Below are 15,224 nucleotides of genomic sequence, written 5' to 3'. Positions count from 1 at the left end.
TCTATAAACTGTAAACACATTTACATTTAACCACACTCATGTGTCAGATTAAAAGTAATGTGTAAAATGGTAAAATATTTAAAAAAAACATCCAATAAATAGGATCAGAAAACAAATTGGTACTAATAAATATAACAGGAACTACAAATGCAAAATCCAGAAGAACTGTTTTCAAATGCATCACTGAAAATAAAACAAACACACTGACAAGATGGGAACCACACCGTGATTAGCACCTTCAGATCCCTGTTACATAAACTTTAAATCAGTGAAATCTAATGTTCCTTTCTGTATCTGGACCAGTTAATTGAAACCTCAAAGCAAAGAGCCATTCACATCTGAAAACCCACCCTTCCTAAGCCAGGCTACCCGTGCAGTACACATTCCAGTCTGATTGGCTTAGCTGTTGGCCCGCAGCCCAAAAGGCGTCTGTATAAAACTCCCTATGTGCTGAAAGGCAGAGTCAGAAAGGAAAAGGAACCCTGGAGTGACTGTGGGCTAACAGGAAAACTGAATTTGTTCTTTACTGCAAGTGAAAGCACTGGAAAATGTGCAAAGGATTAGCCGCTTTACCCCAAACCTGCCTCGAAAGGTGAGTACTGAATCATTGCCTACATCTTAATAGTGTGTTGCTGTGATGTGGTTTGGATCCCGCAAACTTTGTAACCTGTCTGTGGGAGTTCTGTGCCATTAAAGTTAACAGTATGCACTGGAAAGCACTTTAAAGCAAAAAGAAGTTCACTTTTATGAGTTTTTATATTTCTGGTCTATTTTCTGCTTCATATAAATTCTTTTTAAACAGCCTTGTTGACACCGAGAATAATGTACGTGATTTCTTTTAAAGCTTTTATTGTTTTACAAGCGCTTGTAGAGGTTACTCAACTTGGTGAAATGAATAGTGTATTGCTTAAGAATTCAAACACTGAAGGAGGTCAGGCACGTTGCTTAATGAGAGAAAGAGAAAAAAAGTATGGTAAATGGTCTAATAAAAACAAGACCTGGATTTCAGGTTTTGTTCCTGACTAATTTTTTTTAACAGTTTTAGCAGCTTTAGATCTTAAGCTGTGTTACACTGATTGTTAAAGCAGATTTTTACTAGTGAGTGTAATGTCAGTGTCCTGTTCAAATATACTGCTCTGGTTAGAGGATGACACTTATCACAGTGTCACAATTTGATAAGCATCTGGACTGGACTGTTAGAGGTTAAAGCGCTCTTTCTTTCTCCCCTTTTCTTTCCACCAGTCAAGTCTGTCCCGTATTCAGCAAGTGAAAATAAAATAAACAATAAAAGGTGAATCAAATGGACCATTACGGCAAGGCTGGGATGGTCCATTTGGTAAAGTAAATCCGTTGGGCATCTTTCTTCGCCTTTAGACAATAATTCTGATGGCAAAAGAACCAAACGGGACAGGTTTAAAAAAAATAAAAAATAAAAAAAAAATTAAAAAAAGAGGTTAAAGCGCCCTTTCTGCTTTCTGTCATTCAGGGCTAAGGAGATCAAGTCGAAATTGGGAGTCTTACTGCAGAAGCCAGAAAATGCCATCGACCTCATCATCCCCTACCCTGAGAAGACTGAAAAGAAACCGGAGAAGCTCCAGAAGTGAGTGTTTTTCCCTCCGAGGGCCGAATGTCTGTGAAGTGGGTATTGTTTTCCTGAGTGTTAACCAGATAACTGATGGTACAGCGGGAGAACAGAGCCCCGAGCAGGTACAAGATGTGGAGATCAAGGGGCCAGTGAAACCTCCCCAGACATTGAGTGGGCTCAGACGTTGGGAGTGTGACGGTACAAAGCTTGACATTTCAAATGCTTTGCCTTGAACAGACTGTGGTCGTGGTAAAATATGTATGAGATGCTAAATTATACAGTTTTTTGTGTTCATTTGTCTTCTGTTACTGTACAGTTAGACTTTCGGTGTTGTAAGAGAAACTTTTGCCCTTAGTGTTTGTTTTTAACATAATGGAAAATGTTTTAAATAAATTGTAGCATATAATGGAGACTAGAAAGACCTTGACTTGTGTCGGTAAAAGTATGTTGATTTTTTTTTTTACCACCTAAAAACCAGCCACAGTGCAGCTTTGAGGAAGGTTTATGTGGCTGTGGCAGAAGCTTTATTTGGGTTTATTTATTATTCATTTGTCTTGCAGCTCCTTTGACCTTTTTGTTTAGTTTGGCTCAACATGGAGTCACAGCAGCTCTCCCGCCTGAGCTGTCAGAACTCCATTTTTTTTCCTTATATCATCTACGAAGTCGAATTTATGTTTCGTTATTCCGTAAGCTTTGATTTGAATTCTTACTATTTATTCTTAACCGTCAGCTTCTCTGAAGCACCGTTCTTTCCTTTGTTTTTGTTTTTTTTAAGACGCAGATTGGGTGTCACTCACAGGCCTGTCACTGGTTATTCCAACTATTTTTCCCACATAAAAAGAATGCAGGCTGCTCCCTAATGCTCCCTAAAAAGGTGACTGGAAGGCAGCGTTGTTTCACAATCTGACTTCTTTGTCCAATTTCTTTAATAAAAGTCCACTTTGAATGAGTTTAAAGTTGCAGCTCAGTGGAAATGACGGGTAAAGATTCAGACATAGACAGTTTATTTTCCCTCTGTAGAAATGTGACATCTTATCTATCTTATAGCCTGTTTTCTGAAGCTGTCTGGCAACAGTTCATCAGAGGTTTACTTGGTGTCTGTTGACAGTCATTTTTATTTTCCCCCAACCATTTTCAAAGGAAAACAAGGCAAACACTAAAGAATTAAAGAAGCATTTTTTTTTTAGGTCTGAGCCTTAATTATTGTGATTATTAACACCTGTGTTGATCTTCAACGATCTGCGTCTGACTGGCTGCTTTAAAAAAAAAAGAGTGAGTGAGATTTCTCAAAGTAAAGGTTTGTTTTGGGTTGGATCAACACTCATGTACAAAGGTGTCTGTACAGTTATTCAGTTATTCAGTGACACATAGTGAGAAGGCTCAAATGTTTCCTGATTATTAATAAAGACATACATTTTACCTTTACTGCCACTTAGCAGTCTCTGCATTGTGTAGGAAGCAGTTTTGTACCATAAGTTTACCTTAATAACTGTTTTTTTTGCAGTTCAGATTGTAAGCTTCAAGCATTATCCAGGTATAAGCACTAAAAGCAAAAATGTTTTCCAACAACATGGCAGCTCAAGACTGTAAAGAAAGCCTTGTTAGCTCCTGAGGTATGTTTTACACTGTTTTTCCTCGTGACTGAAAAGAGGTGTTTTTGTGCACACAGGCCTAATCCTGAAGAGGCTTCTCAGTGGCGTGAGAGTCTGGACCGGGTCCTCAACAACAGCTGTAGGTCAACCCTCTATTTCTCACACTTACACTTTCTTAACCAGAAAGCTCAAGCTGAACATTTTGTTGCGTTTCTTGTAATAGGGAGCTTTGTTGTTGCCTATTTTTCGTTGGCTGAGTTTTCCTTGTTTATGTGACATCTGTGGCTCAAGAGGTTGGAGTGGATTGGAAGGTCTCCTCCAGTGCACATGTTCAAGTAGCGCCCCTGATGTCTCCTTATAAATGTGTGTGTGGCAGATAGAAACTTTGGGCTAAAAGGTGTTAAGTAAAGCACCGCGTGAATACGTGGATGTGGCTGTTACTAAAAAGTGTTTGGTCTGTAAAGTGTTTTTTTTTTTTTTAAACTGAAAGTTGTTGCTTCTTGATATTGTACCTTACAAGTCTTTCACTTTATGTAACAGCAGAGAAGCCAGAAGTGCACACCGACAATTCTGCTTTCTGAAATCCTGAAATTGAACAATTTCTCAAGTAAAGATACCCTTTTACTTGCACCACACAGTGTCTTTGCTTTGTTGTACTCCTCATAGAGAAGCCTGAAGAACATCATTATTTTTTTCTGTCCAAAGCTGTCATTTTCATTATGTAAGAGCTATCATTGTAGTTTAACTTTAATCAGTGTCAAAGGGTGAAAACATGCCTTCTTTGAGGTCTGGTGTCTGTCTGCAAGACAGTTTAAACAGAAACAGTACAGCTAGCAGGCTTTGGTTTCCATGACAGCAAACGTGTGTGCTTAAGACCTACATGTGGCCATGGTGTTTTAATTGGATAAGAGAGATGGTGACGATAAGGTTTTGATCTTTATCTCATCTAATATCATGTGCTCACTCTGCATGGGTTTACAGTACACTATGGGTAGCAGTAGCTTGGTGAAATATGAATAAAAAGTCTTTATATAACATCCTTAAATCTTTAAAAGGGGGATAAAATGCATTTACCAAATATATATCTCTTCAAGTCTTACTTTAAAAAACACATAATACACATAATGAAATAATTTGCAGGGGACAGAGTTATATAAAGAGACTTTTTGACGTAGATGCTGAAAAATGTAAGCAATGTTTCAGAAGGGAAAGGAATATTTACAGTCGCCATGCACAGCAAACACTCAATTTCTGGCTCAACTGTTTACCTCGCAAAGTGAACAGAAAGCCTGAGAGCCAGCAAGACTGATGATTAACTCTAATGGTTAGCGGTATTTAGCACTACGTGTAAACTCTCCAGCTAATAAGTCACTTAGGTGGCCCCTGCGCATTAAAACAAACCCTACATACAGATGTTGCTGATACGTGAACAGAGAACCATTTCCTCTACAGGGCTCAATGGAAGGGCAACGGACCTTTCTAAGTGGCTCCTTCAGCACCGTCTGGGCCAGAGAGATGTATGTTCCTCCAGTGTTTGCATGCTTGAATAAATGTGTATACCAGCCCAGGAAGGTTATGGGTGTTTTGGGTACATCTCCAGGGAGCAGTCTAAGTGATTCCAGCAGCGCTGATTTATTGTGCAGTTGCCGCTAACTGTCACGCCGTGATTATTTATCTACATGATATTTTGCATTAACATTAGTCTTTATGGCTTTTTCCTTGTTAATTCCCCTGGGATTGTAAATGAATTATTTTCTCTCGTGCACAGAGATACACTCTGCCCCCCACAACCCCACCACCAACGCCCTCGCGCAACAGTCAATATTATGAAGAAAATACATAATGCATAACTACCTGTCAAAATATAAAAAAAGATTACACTTGACATAAAAAGGATTTAATTGGTGGCACAGTAATTTAGTTTAAATTACAGTAATTTCATTTTTAGGGGTTTTGTTTTTAAACGTGTTGCTGAATGATTCACTTACTATCAGCAAGAAGGCTTCACTGGAGCTTAATAAAACTAATTTCATGAGTATTGAGTCATAGGCAGATACACAAACACTAAACACGAGGCTGTGTTCTTTGGTTGCTGCAGCTCTCATTTACAAACTTGTGCCTGTGCATGTGCACTTTGCTTTTTGTGTCCCCTTGTACTCGTTCCAAAAAAGAAAAAAAGAGAAAAAGCAACAACTTGATTAGGACTCTGTGCTATTTTTAATCAAGCTAGCCATTTAGATTGAAGATAAAGGCCTGAGGCCGCAGCAGAAAGCTTATCATTTGCAGCATATGCCTGTATAGACAATGGGACCTTTTGCAGGCATTGTGTTGAGCTGCAATGGCCTTCGGGGAAATGAGTGGCTGTTTTATCAAGCTTTAGTTTGGATAATTATTTTCTGATAACCAAAGTGCTTTTATATTTGTCTGTAAATAATCAATTTGTTACTTTTTGACATTCCTGAAAGTTAGTTGTCTAATTGTTTATAAAGTTGTGGGGGCTTTTTTAATTGTTTGTGGATTTTTTTTAAAGGTATGCAGTGAAGCCCAACTAAATAACATACACCATCCATGCGCTTTTAATCAGCAACAACAGAAATGCATAGGCACAGTTTACATTAATTCTGCCAGCTTCTTAATCATGTAAAGTCCTATTTAGACATGGAATGTGTAACATTGGCAGTTTCATTTGTCAAATAAACGCTTTTGAAACTGAGGTGTCTGTTATGTAATGCTTTAATTATCGTTTTAGTCAGGAGAGAAAAACAGACGTGTGACAAATGGAAAAGAGGTAGCAGTTGATACCTTTCTAAAAAACAGCAACAGTGGTCAGTTATTGAAGGGTTGACAGGGGCGGGGAGGGGGGGGGTGACCTATTGCTTCTGCGTGATTTAATTGATGAAAAATGCCTGACCTTTTCTAAAAGACGGCATGGTTGTCACCCTCTTCCTGGAGTGTGGTAGCAGAAAGTAGAGGAGTAACCACAGGCATTATACAAAAGACTGACATAGCTTCTGTGACATCACCCACTGCATTGAGAAAAACAGCCTTGAAGCATTGACTTCAGTTTTATGTCACTGCCAGCTTTTTGCAGGGGGAGCCAGAAGTGCCCATATTTGGACAAGAGGGTGGTGTGCAAAGTTAGCAAGAGCTGCATCCACAGACTTATGTGTCACAGTTTAGAGTTTCTAAACTGATTTATCCAATTAAGCTAACAGACTACATATATATATATAGATATAGATATAGATATAGATATAGATATATACAGTCTTTGGGGGAAAAAAATCTTTGGGAAAAATCGTACAAAAGACACCAACATCACAAACATGGTTGAAAGGTCCAGTTCAGTGACTTAGGTGAGGAAGTGATCAGCAGACAGCTAGTCAGCACACACCTGTCACTTGGTATTAATGCGCGAGCAGCAACAGGCTATTAAGTATTATCAAGTCTTTTTAAGCCTTCATAAAAGCCCAGCTCTGCAAAAGCAGTCTAGTGGGAAATTAGAACAGAGACCAGAATCGGCTAAAAACGTGCTATTGTGAGCTTAAACATTTGGATCTCTGTCCTGCATTTGATTACCCAAGTTTAGTGAAAATTAACAAAAAACGGTCTTTCCTACATAAACCATGGCTCTGGGACTCTGGCAATAGATCCTTTGGGCCTTGTGGGCTGAAGGTTGGGGCCTTTGTGGATCAGACTTATTTCAGTTAATACGCCGTGGGATTAGTCTCTGGAAAATCTAGAGGCTGGGTCAACACTCCTTTTGAGCCATTTCTTGTGTTCATTGAGTTGTTCGGAAACAGTTTCTACTGTTTGACAAGGAGTGTTGTTCTGCAAGAGGAGAGTCTGTCATTACTGTTGCTTGGGGGGAGGGGGGTGGTCTGTGTCAAAGTAGGAAATGGAGCCGACTATGTCTGGGTTTGCACATGGATTCCAGCACTTTTAATATAAAAGAGCATTAAAGAGCTGATAAGTAGATCCTGTCACTTTAGAGAGGATGTGCTCTTACAGACAACCTAAGTGGCTACATTTTTTAGCACGAAACATTGTTGCTTGGGAATGAAGGAGTTTCTCCTCTACAATCCAAATTATTTGCTTTTCCTAAGCCTAACTGACTACTTTGGCTGCCATCCATAACAAACTGAATACAAACAGAAGTCTTTATTTTTTCATTGGATGCAAACAGTTTCCTCACAAGTTTTATTAATGGTGTACTGTCAGAACAACCCATGTCAAGTTTTTTTCTTTGTTTTTGTCATCATTGTTCCTTTTCAATTTCACCGTTACTAGGATTATATTGTAGCTTTCTGTTCCTTTTATTTAGTTTTTGTTTGGGTTTTTTTTATGTACAGTGATCAAATAAAAAGAAATGATACATTGTAGCACATGTAATTCCCTTTCTTTCTACATTGTTGTATGTAAGCTGTTCTCTAATTAGCCCCTTTTTGTGGACTGAAGCTGTTAATAAGCACAGTGGTTGATCATATAATACTGTGATTTGCAGACATCTTTTTGTACTGTTCTGACGTTTCACCTTAACAGCTGACTCCTCTGTATTGTTAGTAAATTTAAAGTCTATTATTTAAGTGACAAACTTAGAATCAATTTCAGAATAAGATGCATATTTTCTGGTGTTCCTTCCAGTTTTAACTTTGTGTCCTTTGCGGGAATATGACATTACCCACATTCTTGAGCCATGTTTGAAGTGTAACGGATATACTCAAATCATGTTTAGTTTGACTTAGACTGTCACTGTAACTTAACTGAAGCTTACAATTGCCAACATATTTCCTCAGTGAAGTGCATACCAGGAGAGACGTTTTGATAACAACCTGTGAGTCTGTATCCTATAACATATCAGTTCATGACCTTCTCTCACGTTCTGTCATGTCTCCCTCTATCAGATGGTCTGTCTGCCTTCCGTAGCTTTCTGCAGTCTGAGTTCAGTGATGAGAACATCGAGTTCTGGATGGCCTGTGAGGATTTCAAGAAGACCAAGAACCCAGTGAAGATGGCTGCCAAGGCAAAGAAGATCTACGAAGACTTCATCCAGTCTGAGGGACCCAGAGAGGTCAGGCACTCATGTCACTTCCCTATCCCTCCTCTTTCATCAGCTCAGCCTCATAGAGATGATAGTTAATCTTCAAATTAATCATACGTTGCTTGTTTCACAAAATGGAAACTGATGCTTGACCTCTTACTGTAACGCTCTTCATACTCTAAGTATTTCATGTGTTCACAGTATGTTCCAGGTCAAACTGACCCAGGACAAGATTTCCATAATGACTGCCTACTGCACAAAGCACAGACCTGTTTGGAATGTAAAAAATAGTCTATCTGACATTATTAAATGGCTCATTAATCCTTTATCCTAAATTGAGAGTGGATTTTTTTTTATTTACAATGCCAAAGTACCATAACTACAACCTTCAATTATTAATATAATTCATTATATTAAATTATATCATTTTATATTAACATTATTTTATACTTAATAATTATACATGCAGCATGGTGGAGTTAATAGCGCTATCCCAAAACAGCAAGAAGTCTCCTGGATTAAACACGGCTGGGTCCTTTCTGTGTTTGTAACTTTTCCCCTGCCTGTGTGGGTTTTCTTTAGGTGCTCTGCCTTCCTTCCACAGTCCACAGGTTCACAGTTTCAAGACTGACTAAAAACATTGTTTTCCACGATTTGACTCATACTGCTGGATCTAAAATCCATCTGATTAGATACAGGTCAAATTTGATCCAGAAAAGCCTTAATGTACAAATATTTGCAGCATCGGTACAATTGCATAACTTTTTTGCATATTTTAATCTGTGTGTGTTTTGGGCCACTTAAGGAAAAGTCATCAAACGAGGCTAAGAATGATAAAGTAACTTTTGAAAATAATAAAAGAAAAGTTAAAAAAACAAAAAGCGGGAGAATGACAGAACCACAACATATAGCACCTCAGATTAGCAATCACTCCACAGAGAGCTCTGAGATATGTAAAATTGGTTAGAGGCAGAATTCAAATTCCATTATTATAAAAAAGAGAATCATTTATTGTTGCTTTTATCGCCATTGGTGCACTGAGTAACTAACATGGAGAAAACCACGATTGAGTCTTCCAAGTGAGTTTTGAGTGAACAAGTTTTAGGAATACTTTTTTATATCATAAGATTTACATTTTTTGCTCAGAATGATCTCATAATATTAGAAATAACATGGACTGTAGCCACTGTGACATCATATTTAAGTGTAAAATTTCAGGTTATTGCCATTACCATCTTGTTTCTGTTGGAACAAGTTAACATATTTGCATGAGAGGTTAGACTAGGTAGACACAGATACAGATGCCTGCCTGTTAGTGCTAACATATAAAAATTTTACTCATATTTTCTCCCATATTTTATATCAACTTCTCTTATTCATCGTAGTTTTACTTGCTTCTGAGAGAATTTTGGTTTTTGTCTTATATCTCTCTAACAGGTCAATATTGACCACTTCACCAAGGATGTGACCCTGAGAAACTTGGTGGAGCTTTCCCCTTCAACCTTTGACCTGGCCCAGAAGAGGATCTATGCCCTCATGGAGAAAGACTCCTTTGGCCGTTTCCTCCGGTCTGAGCAGTACCAGGAGCTCCTGGTCAACTAAATTGAGGAGCTAGGGCAGGGGTGGGTAGGTGGGGAGATTTTAAACAGCAGCTAGATGGTATGAAAAAAAGAAAACTAATGAAGAATTCTGATTAAATATTTCTAATAAACTACTGTGTGTGTGTGCAAACTATAATCTGGAAGACTTTTGTTTTCCAAAATCCAAATTGTGAACGTCATAGATATTACATTTAAAAATTACATTTAAATTCAGCTAAAGTGAAAAAAAAAAAATGCCTTTTGAAATAGCCCCACCTTCCCACCCACCCATCCACACACACACAAACACACACACACGTTCCTAAATTTGGACTCTAAAACGTGATGGTTTCCCAGCATGACCTCAAATGTAAATCAAAATTTCTTTCGAAAAAAGTACACGGATGCACCAACACACACCAATATACACATTAACTCTATATCAAAACATATAAAAAGTGATCTCTATGGAAACCAGACAAATCTTTAACTAGGTCAGAAAGTTAGTTCTTCAGTTTGGGATTTGAAAATCATCCTTTTGAAAATATCCCTTATAAACATAACTTAACATATAGTTGCACTTACTACTTGCATCACAGTGTTGGAACTTTGTTAGACAGATTCATCATTATGTGTAAGCTGGGCCCCACTGTTTACCATGCACTTTTGACACATGGTGGTAGCGTAAAAAAGTAAAAAAGAGAGATGGAGAAAGAAGATGAGAAGTTTATTGTCTCTGACCTGCTCCATTTGGTCTGAAAAACTAAAGCATTCCAAATCTATAAAGCTGGGTCACTGGAGAAAAATGAGTATTCCCCTACTGTAGTTGTAGGGAGTAGTTGCTGGAGGTTGCTAGCAGTCATTATTAAGTCGATTGCTAAGGCCTAGTCCTAAAATCTAAAAACCCCATGGCGACCCCATGCATTGGTATTGCTTTCCGTTGCTAAATGACATTGATTGCAACGAGCTATAAATTGCTGCACTAATAACCTCCTTCCAATGTCTTTGGTCAATAGTATATTGCTGCGGTTGCAACATGAATACATGTATGGTGCCGACTTGTCCTCAAACACTCACCAATTACTCATTATGCGGTTGTGAAACTCTGAAAAGTGTGACGCATACCAGAAACATAGACTGTTCGCGTTGAAAGCAAGAGTGATAAGACGCAGCTTTTACTTTGAAATGGAATAATGCCTGCTTCAAGTTTCACTACCGCTCAGTGGTTACATAGTGAGTGTTTTCAAAAGAAAAAAAAAACTGTAAACCAAATCACAAGTTCAAGATAAGATGATGAAAAACATTTTGCAGTTTTGCAAGATTCACTTTAAATGTACCACAATGTTAAATCATTTTAGAAGAGCACTGGTGTTCTTCCCTTGCTTCCAACATTAAAGTTTTATCCAGAAAGATGTGACTGTGATATGTGAAGTGTTTTGTGATTTCCCCCCTTAAGACCTCATTTCATAGAAAGTAGAGCATATGACTTTTAAAAGGTAACACAAAGGGAAATTAAAGTGGAATGGCAGTAAAACAGTTGGCTGTTTTGAATCAGTTGATTGCCTGAATAATTTGTAGCATGGACCAAATACTTTGTCTTTTTAATAAAAGAATATCTCGCATAGTGGAGTACTATCAATGCATGACTAATGTTTATCACATAACCTATTTTTTATTTTGGTTCTGGTCTGTTATCTCACCCTCACATAGATATAAAAATGTGGATTTTCACTACACCCAACCTTTTGGTTGTAATGCATCCTGTGTGAGCCATCCTTGAGGACAGTGCTGGCTAGTTGGCTAAGTGGTGTAGCTCCTTGTCTACCACTTAAGTGCAAGTTGCTGAGATGGGAAAATCAAGTAGGAGGGAATCTCATAAATAGAAGTAAACAGAACGGTGGTTTCATGCAAAGAAAGATCTTTTTCCCATGTCACAATACCAAAGCTGTACTGTATGCATGCAAGCCAAGTCAATAAAAAGGTCCAGATCTGCTCTTAGTGTAAATTTACTTTTGAAAAACATGGGAAACTGATCTTGCAAGTTTTCAGCACTAGAAAATCCCTCAAGTGGCTAATGAGAATGATGTTATGATAATGAATGGAGCACACAGTTTAATCCTAAAATCAAAGTGTAAAGCAACAATTATAGCAGCATTACAAATTCAAAAGTGTGCGCAATATCAGTTGATAAAGCCAACCTTATATGTACTTTCCTTTTTCAGACTACATTTTATACTTTCAAACACAAGTTATTTGTCACTCTTCTATACTTAAAAGTATTCACCAACTTACACAAGACTATGATATAATGAGCTGTAATGTTGGATTTGGTGTTGGTGTGCAATGTTTAAGTGTCCTTGATATATGCATTTAGTTAAATGTAGCAATCGTTAAGTGTGATCATATTTACTCTTGATTTATCTTGATTTCATCATATTTAGTGAAAGCATATTATGTATTAACCAACAGAAATATAATTATATAATCAGCATTTCTAAGTCCTTATTGTTCCCCAAAATTCTAATACATCACAGAAGAAAAAAAAATTGTGCCGATCGTCCCGATCGGCACAATTTTTTTTTAAAATATCAGGCATGATATATTTTCTACCTTTTCAGCTTATCTGAATTTTTAAATGTGTTATTATGAAATGCATTGGACCACCAAATTGACAAAGATCCATTTCAGTTTTAAAGAGTAATAACAAGGGTTCATGATGGCACAGATTGGCCAGTCTGGTGTCATAACCTGAAGAGTGAGAAGTCATCAATCAACATCATAGAAAAAAAATTAAACAAAATTAAAATGTAAAAAAATCAATAAGGGCTTTAATGGTGCTGACACTGCATTATTGGATGTAGCTTGCATGTACGTTTTGGAGTCAATCACATAAAAATATATATGCACACAATTCCTGAAGATGTATTTATTTATACATGTAAATATCTAAACGTGTAAAGATTTTCTGAACAGTGAAATCCATGATGCTCTGAATGGAGATAAGGCAAGTACTCTTTCTAGTGTTCTGTATCTCTTATAAAAGAGGAAATGTCTGTCTTTAAATTGTCATTTTGTTTTTTCTTTTTTAAGCTATACATGCAGAATCTGTTGTGGGCCTAAGCATTGTTTCAAATATCTGCTAGCTTGGTTGTAGCGCTCTAAATTGTCTTCCTATCAAATAGTTGGAGCATAAATCAAAAAAGATATAGATATAGATATAAATAGATATATAGTTGATATAAAACAAAAGGGGGGGAAATGTGTTTTTCAAGGCCTTAGTTCAGGGCCAATAATCAACCCCCACCGACCACCCAAAAAAAGTGCCTGCAATTATGTAACAGAAACAGTCAAAGACAAACAGCACTGAAAAACAAAAAGCTCTCAGAAAACATATTAGTTTATACATTTACTTCCTCTTTCTTCAATCCCTTCTCGGAATGAGTGGGTTGTTTTAAAGAATTTGCATGTAAAGAGTGCACCACCAAGAAACATCAGCGATGACTAAAAAGCAGAGCGGAAACAGATGCAGCTGACTAACTAGCTGCCAACACAAACACTGTCACAAGCTTGCATGGATGCATCCGTCACTACCGCGCTTCCTAGAAATAGATGGAAAAGGTCAGATGCCTTTGTTCCCCAAAGGAGGTTAGTGACTCTCTGACAAATGTTTCTTGAGCTTGTAACATGTGCGGGACACTGTCACATTTATAGACTCGGACTTGTAGTATCTGAAGTCTGAGCACTAAAACATGGCAAGCTAAAAGTCTGACATTTTATTTGATAGCCAAAGATCTATCAATATTCTTTCAAACAATCACTGCTGAAACAGATGGGTAAGCAGATCAAAACTCAAACATCTTTGGTTCTGATTTCACACACTGTCACTCTCAGTTTACTTTACCTGTCATATAATATTTTGTTTTTTCTTTTTGTCTCTTCTCACAAGACAAAGCATTTCACTCTGGCAGCATTTTGTATTTTATGATATGTTTTCATAGACCGATTAGCAGTTATAAATAGAATCCAGACATTTTCAAGTATGGAAAAAAAGGTAATCAGACATGAAAAGAAAAAAGAAAATATAAAACATCAAATGTGAAGCTAATATGGATGTTTTGTTGAGCGATTCAGGTTCAACCTATAGCGACGGGGTCTGTGTAAAGTTTTAGGGACATGTTGGTGACTGTACTTGGGAAAAAGCAGAGCTGCAATCCCCAGAGTCCAAAATAGTCTTTGTTGATTGATTAATACCATAAAACTATACAGTGCTTTTTATGTTTACTTAAGCATCGTTAAAAGGCAGAGGGATCGGTGAGCACACAGGAAGCTGATTGCTCATTTAGTTCCTCATAAAGAAGGCTGTGTTTAAAAAGACATTGATAATGTTATGGAAAACAGTTCTCATGGTTTCAGGGCTTTTTATACATTTTTCAGAAGAAGAATGATCTGTATTTATGGGAGAAACTCATAGAACCTTCTGCAATATCCCCCAGTGAGATCTGTGGCTGGCGGTGAGATCCACTGCTGACAGGACTGCACCCACAGGGTTTCTAGCCACAGTCCGCCCCCAAGTTTATCAAGGTCTGATGCTGTAAACGGAACTGAGGGTACATGAACTACTCATAAAAGACTGGAGTTAAGGTACCATCGGTGCTTGAAATACTATCAATTCTAATTATATCAAATTGCTACTGTCCACAAAGTGATATTGTTTTCCTGACACAAGGAGTGTGGATTGGTTAAGTTGTGAAAACATAGTGGCTGGTGGACTTTGACATCTTCCTTTGTTTAAAATATTTATACAGTAAACGATAATGCTTAGGAATGACACACAGGTACAGAGGGCCTCAGAATATAAACCCCAGGGAAAGAAACTCGGGATAAAAACATGATATCAACATTGCATGAAAAAAAACTGCCGCATTTAACTGTGTGAACCAACCCTTTATTAGACATCAGATATAGGTACCAAATACAGCTTCCATTTTGTACCTAGTTTGGTTGCACTGGTTTGGTTAGAGTATCAAAATTAATTGGTTAGGTTTAGGAAAACTTAACCTCAACATCAGCCTGCTCACTGGCTTATGCTGAGCATACTGTGTTAAAAGGTGACACCAAAGTAGTGAGAGGAGATCTCTGAGCAGAAGTATCTGCATCATCTAATTTAAGGTCATTTATTTATCTCATGAATTTATTTGTCTAGGCAAATAGGACTGAACAATGTCTCCCCCCCTTTAAAGTGTGTGTGTGTGTGTGTGTGAAGTAAAGTTCTGTATAGCACAGTTACTGGTATGGAAACTAGGATCATTCCTTATCACAGTCAGGAATGTACCGCTCCACATTGCAGTCAATCCTCGGGTATCCTGACAAATTTGCAGTTTTAAACAGCAGCATCCACCAACCAGAGACGTTGGTGTTTCTACAAC

The 15,224-nt window shown here is 37.7% G+C and overlaps 1 protein-coding gene across 1 annotated transcript; it reads left to right on the top strand.

Annotated features, from left to right (window-relative positions):
- The first annotated feature begins 435 nt into the window (after window positions 1-435).
- On the top strand, window positions 436-12,709 carry rgs5a (regulator of G protein signaling 5a). Its single transcript, XM_003453528.5, has 5 exons — window positions 436-592; window positions 1,487-1,600; window positions 3,255-3,316; window positions 8,082-8,248; window positions 9,656-12,709. The coding sequence occupies exons 1-5, from the start codon at window positions 549-551 to the stop codon at window positions 9,818-9,820; spliced, it is 552 nt and encodes a 183-aa protein (XP_003453576.1). The 5' UTR covers window positions 436-548; the 3' UTR covers window positions 9,821-12,709.
- Window positions 12,710-15,224: the final 2,515 nt, after the last annotated feature.

Source organism: Oreochromis niloticus, linkage group LG17, assembly GCF_001858045.2.
Source record: "Oreochromis niloticus isolate F11D_XX linkage group LG17, O_niloticus_UMD_NMBU, whole genome shotgun sequence".
Taxonomy (NCBI): domain Eukaryota; kingdom Metazoa; phylum Chordata; class Actinopteri; order Cichliformes; family Cichlidae; genus Oreochromis; species Oreochromis niloticus.
Note: the sequence above shows the minus strand (reverse complement) of the source record. Positions and strands in the feature narration are given on the sequence as shown.

Excerpts from the sequence above, each read along its gene's own strand:
- rgs5a (XM_003453528.5), top strand. The coding sequence starts at position 549 with ATGTGCAAAGGATTAGCCGCTTTACCCCAAACCTGCCTCGAAAG. Across the intron at positions 593-1,486 it reads CCCCAAACCTGCCTCGAAAG|GGCTAAGGAGATCAAGTCGA; the intron begins GTGAGTACTGAA and ends TCTGTCATTCAG. Across the intron at positions 3,317-8,081 it reads CCGGGTCCTCAACAACAGCT|ATGGTCTGTCTGCCTTCCGT; the intron begins GTAGGTCAACCC and ends TCCCTCTATCAG.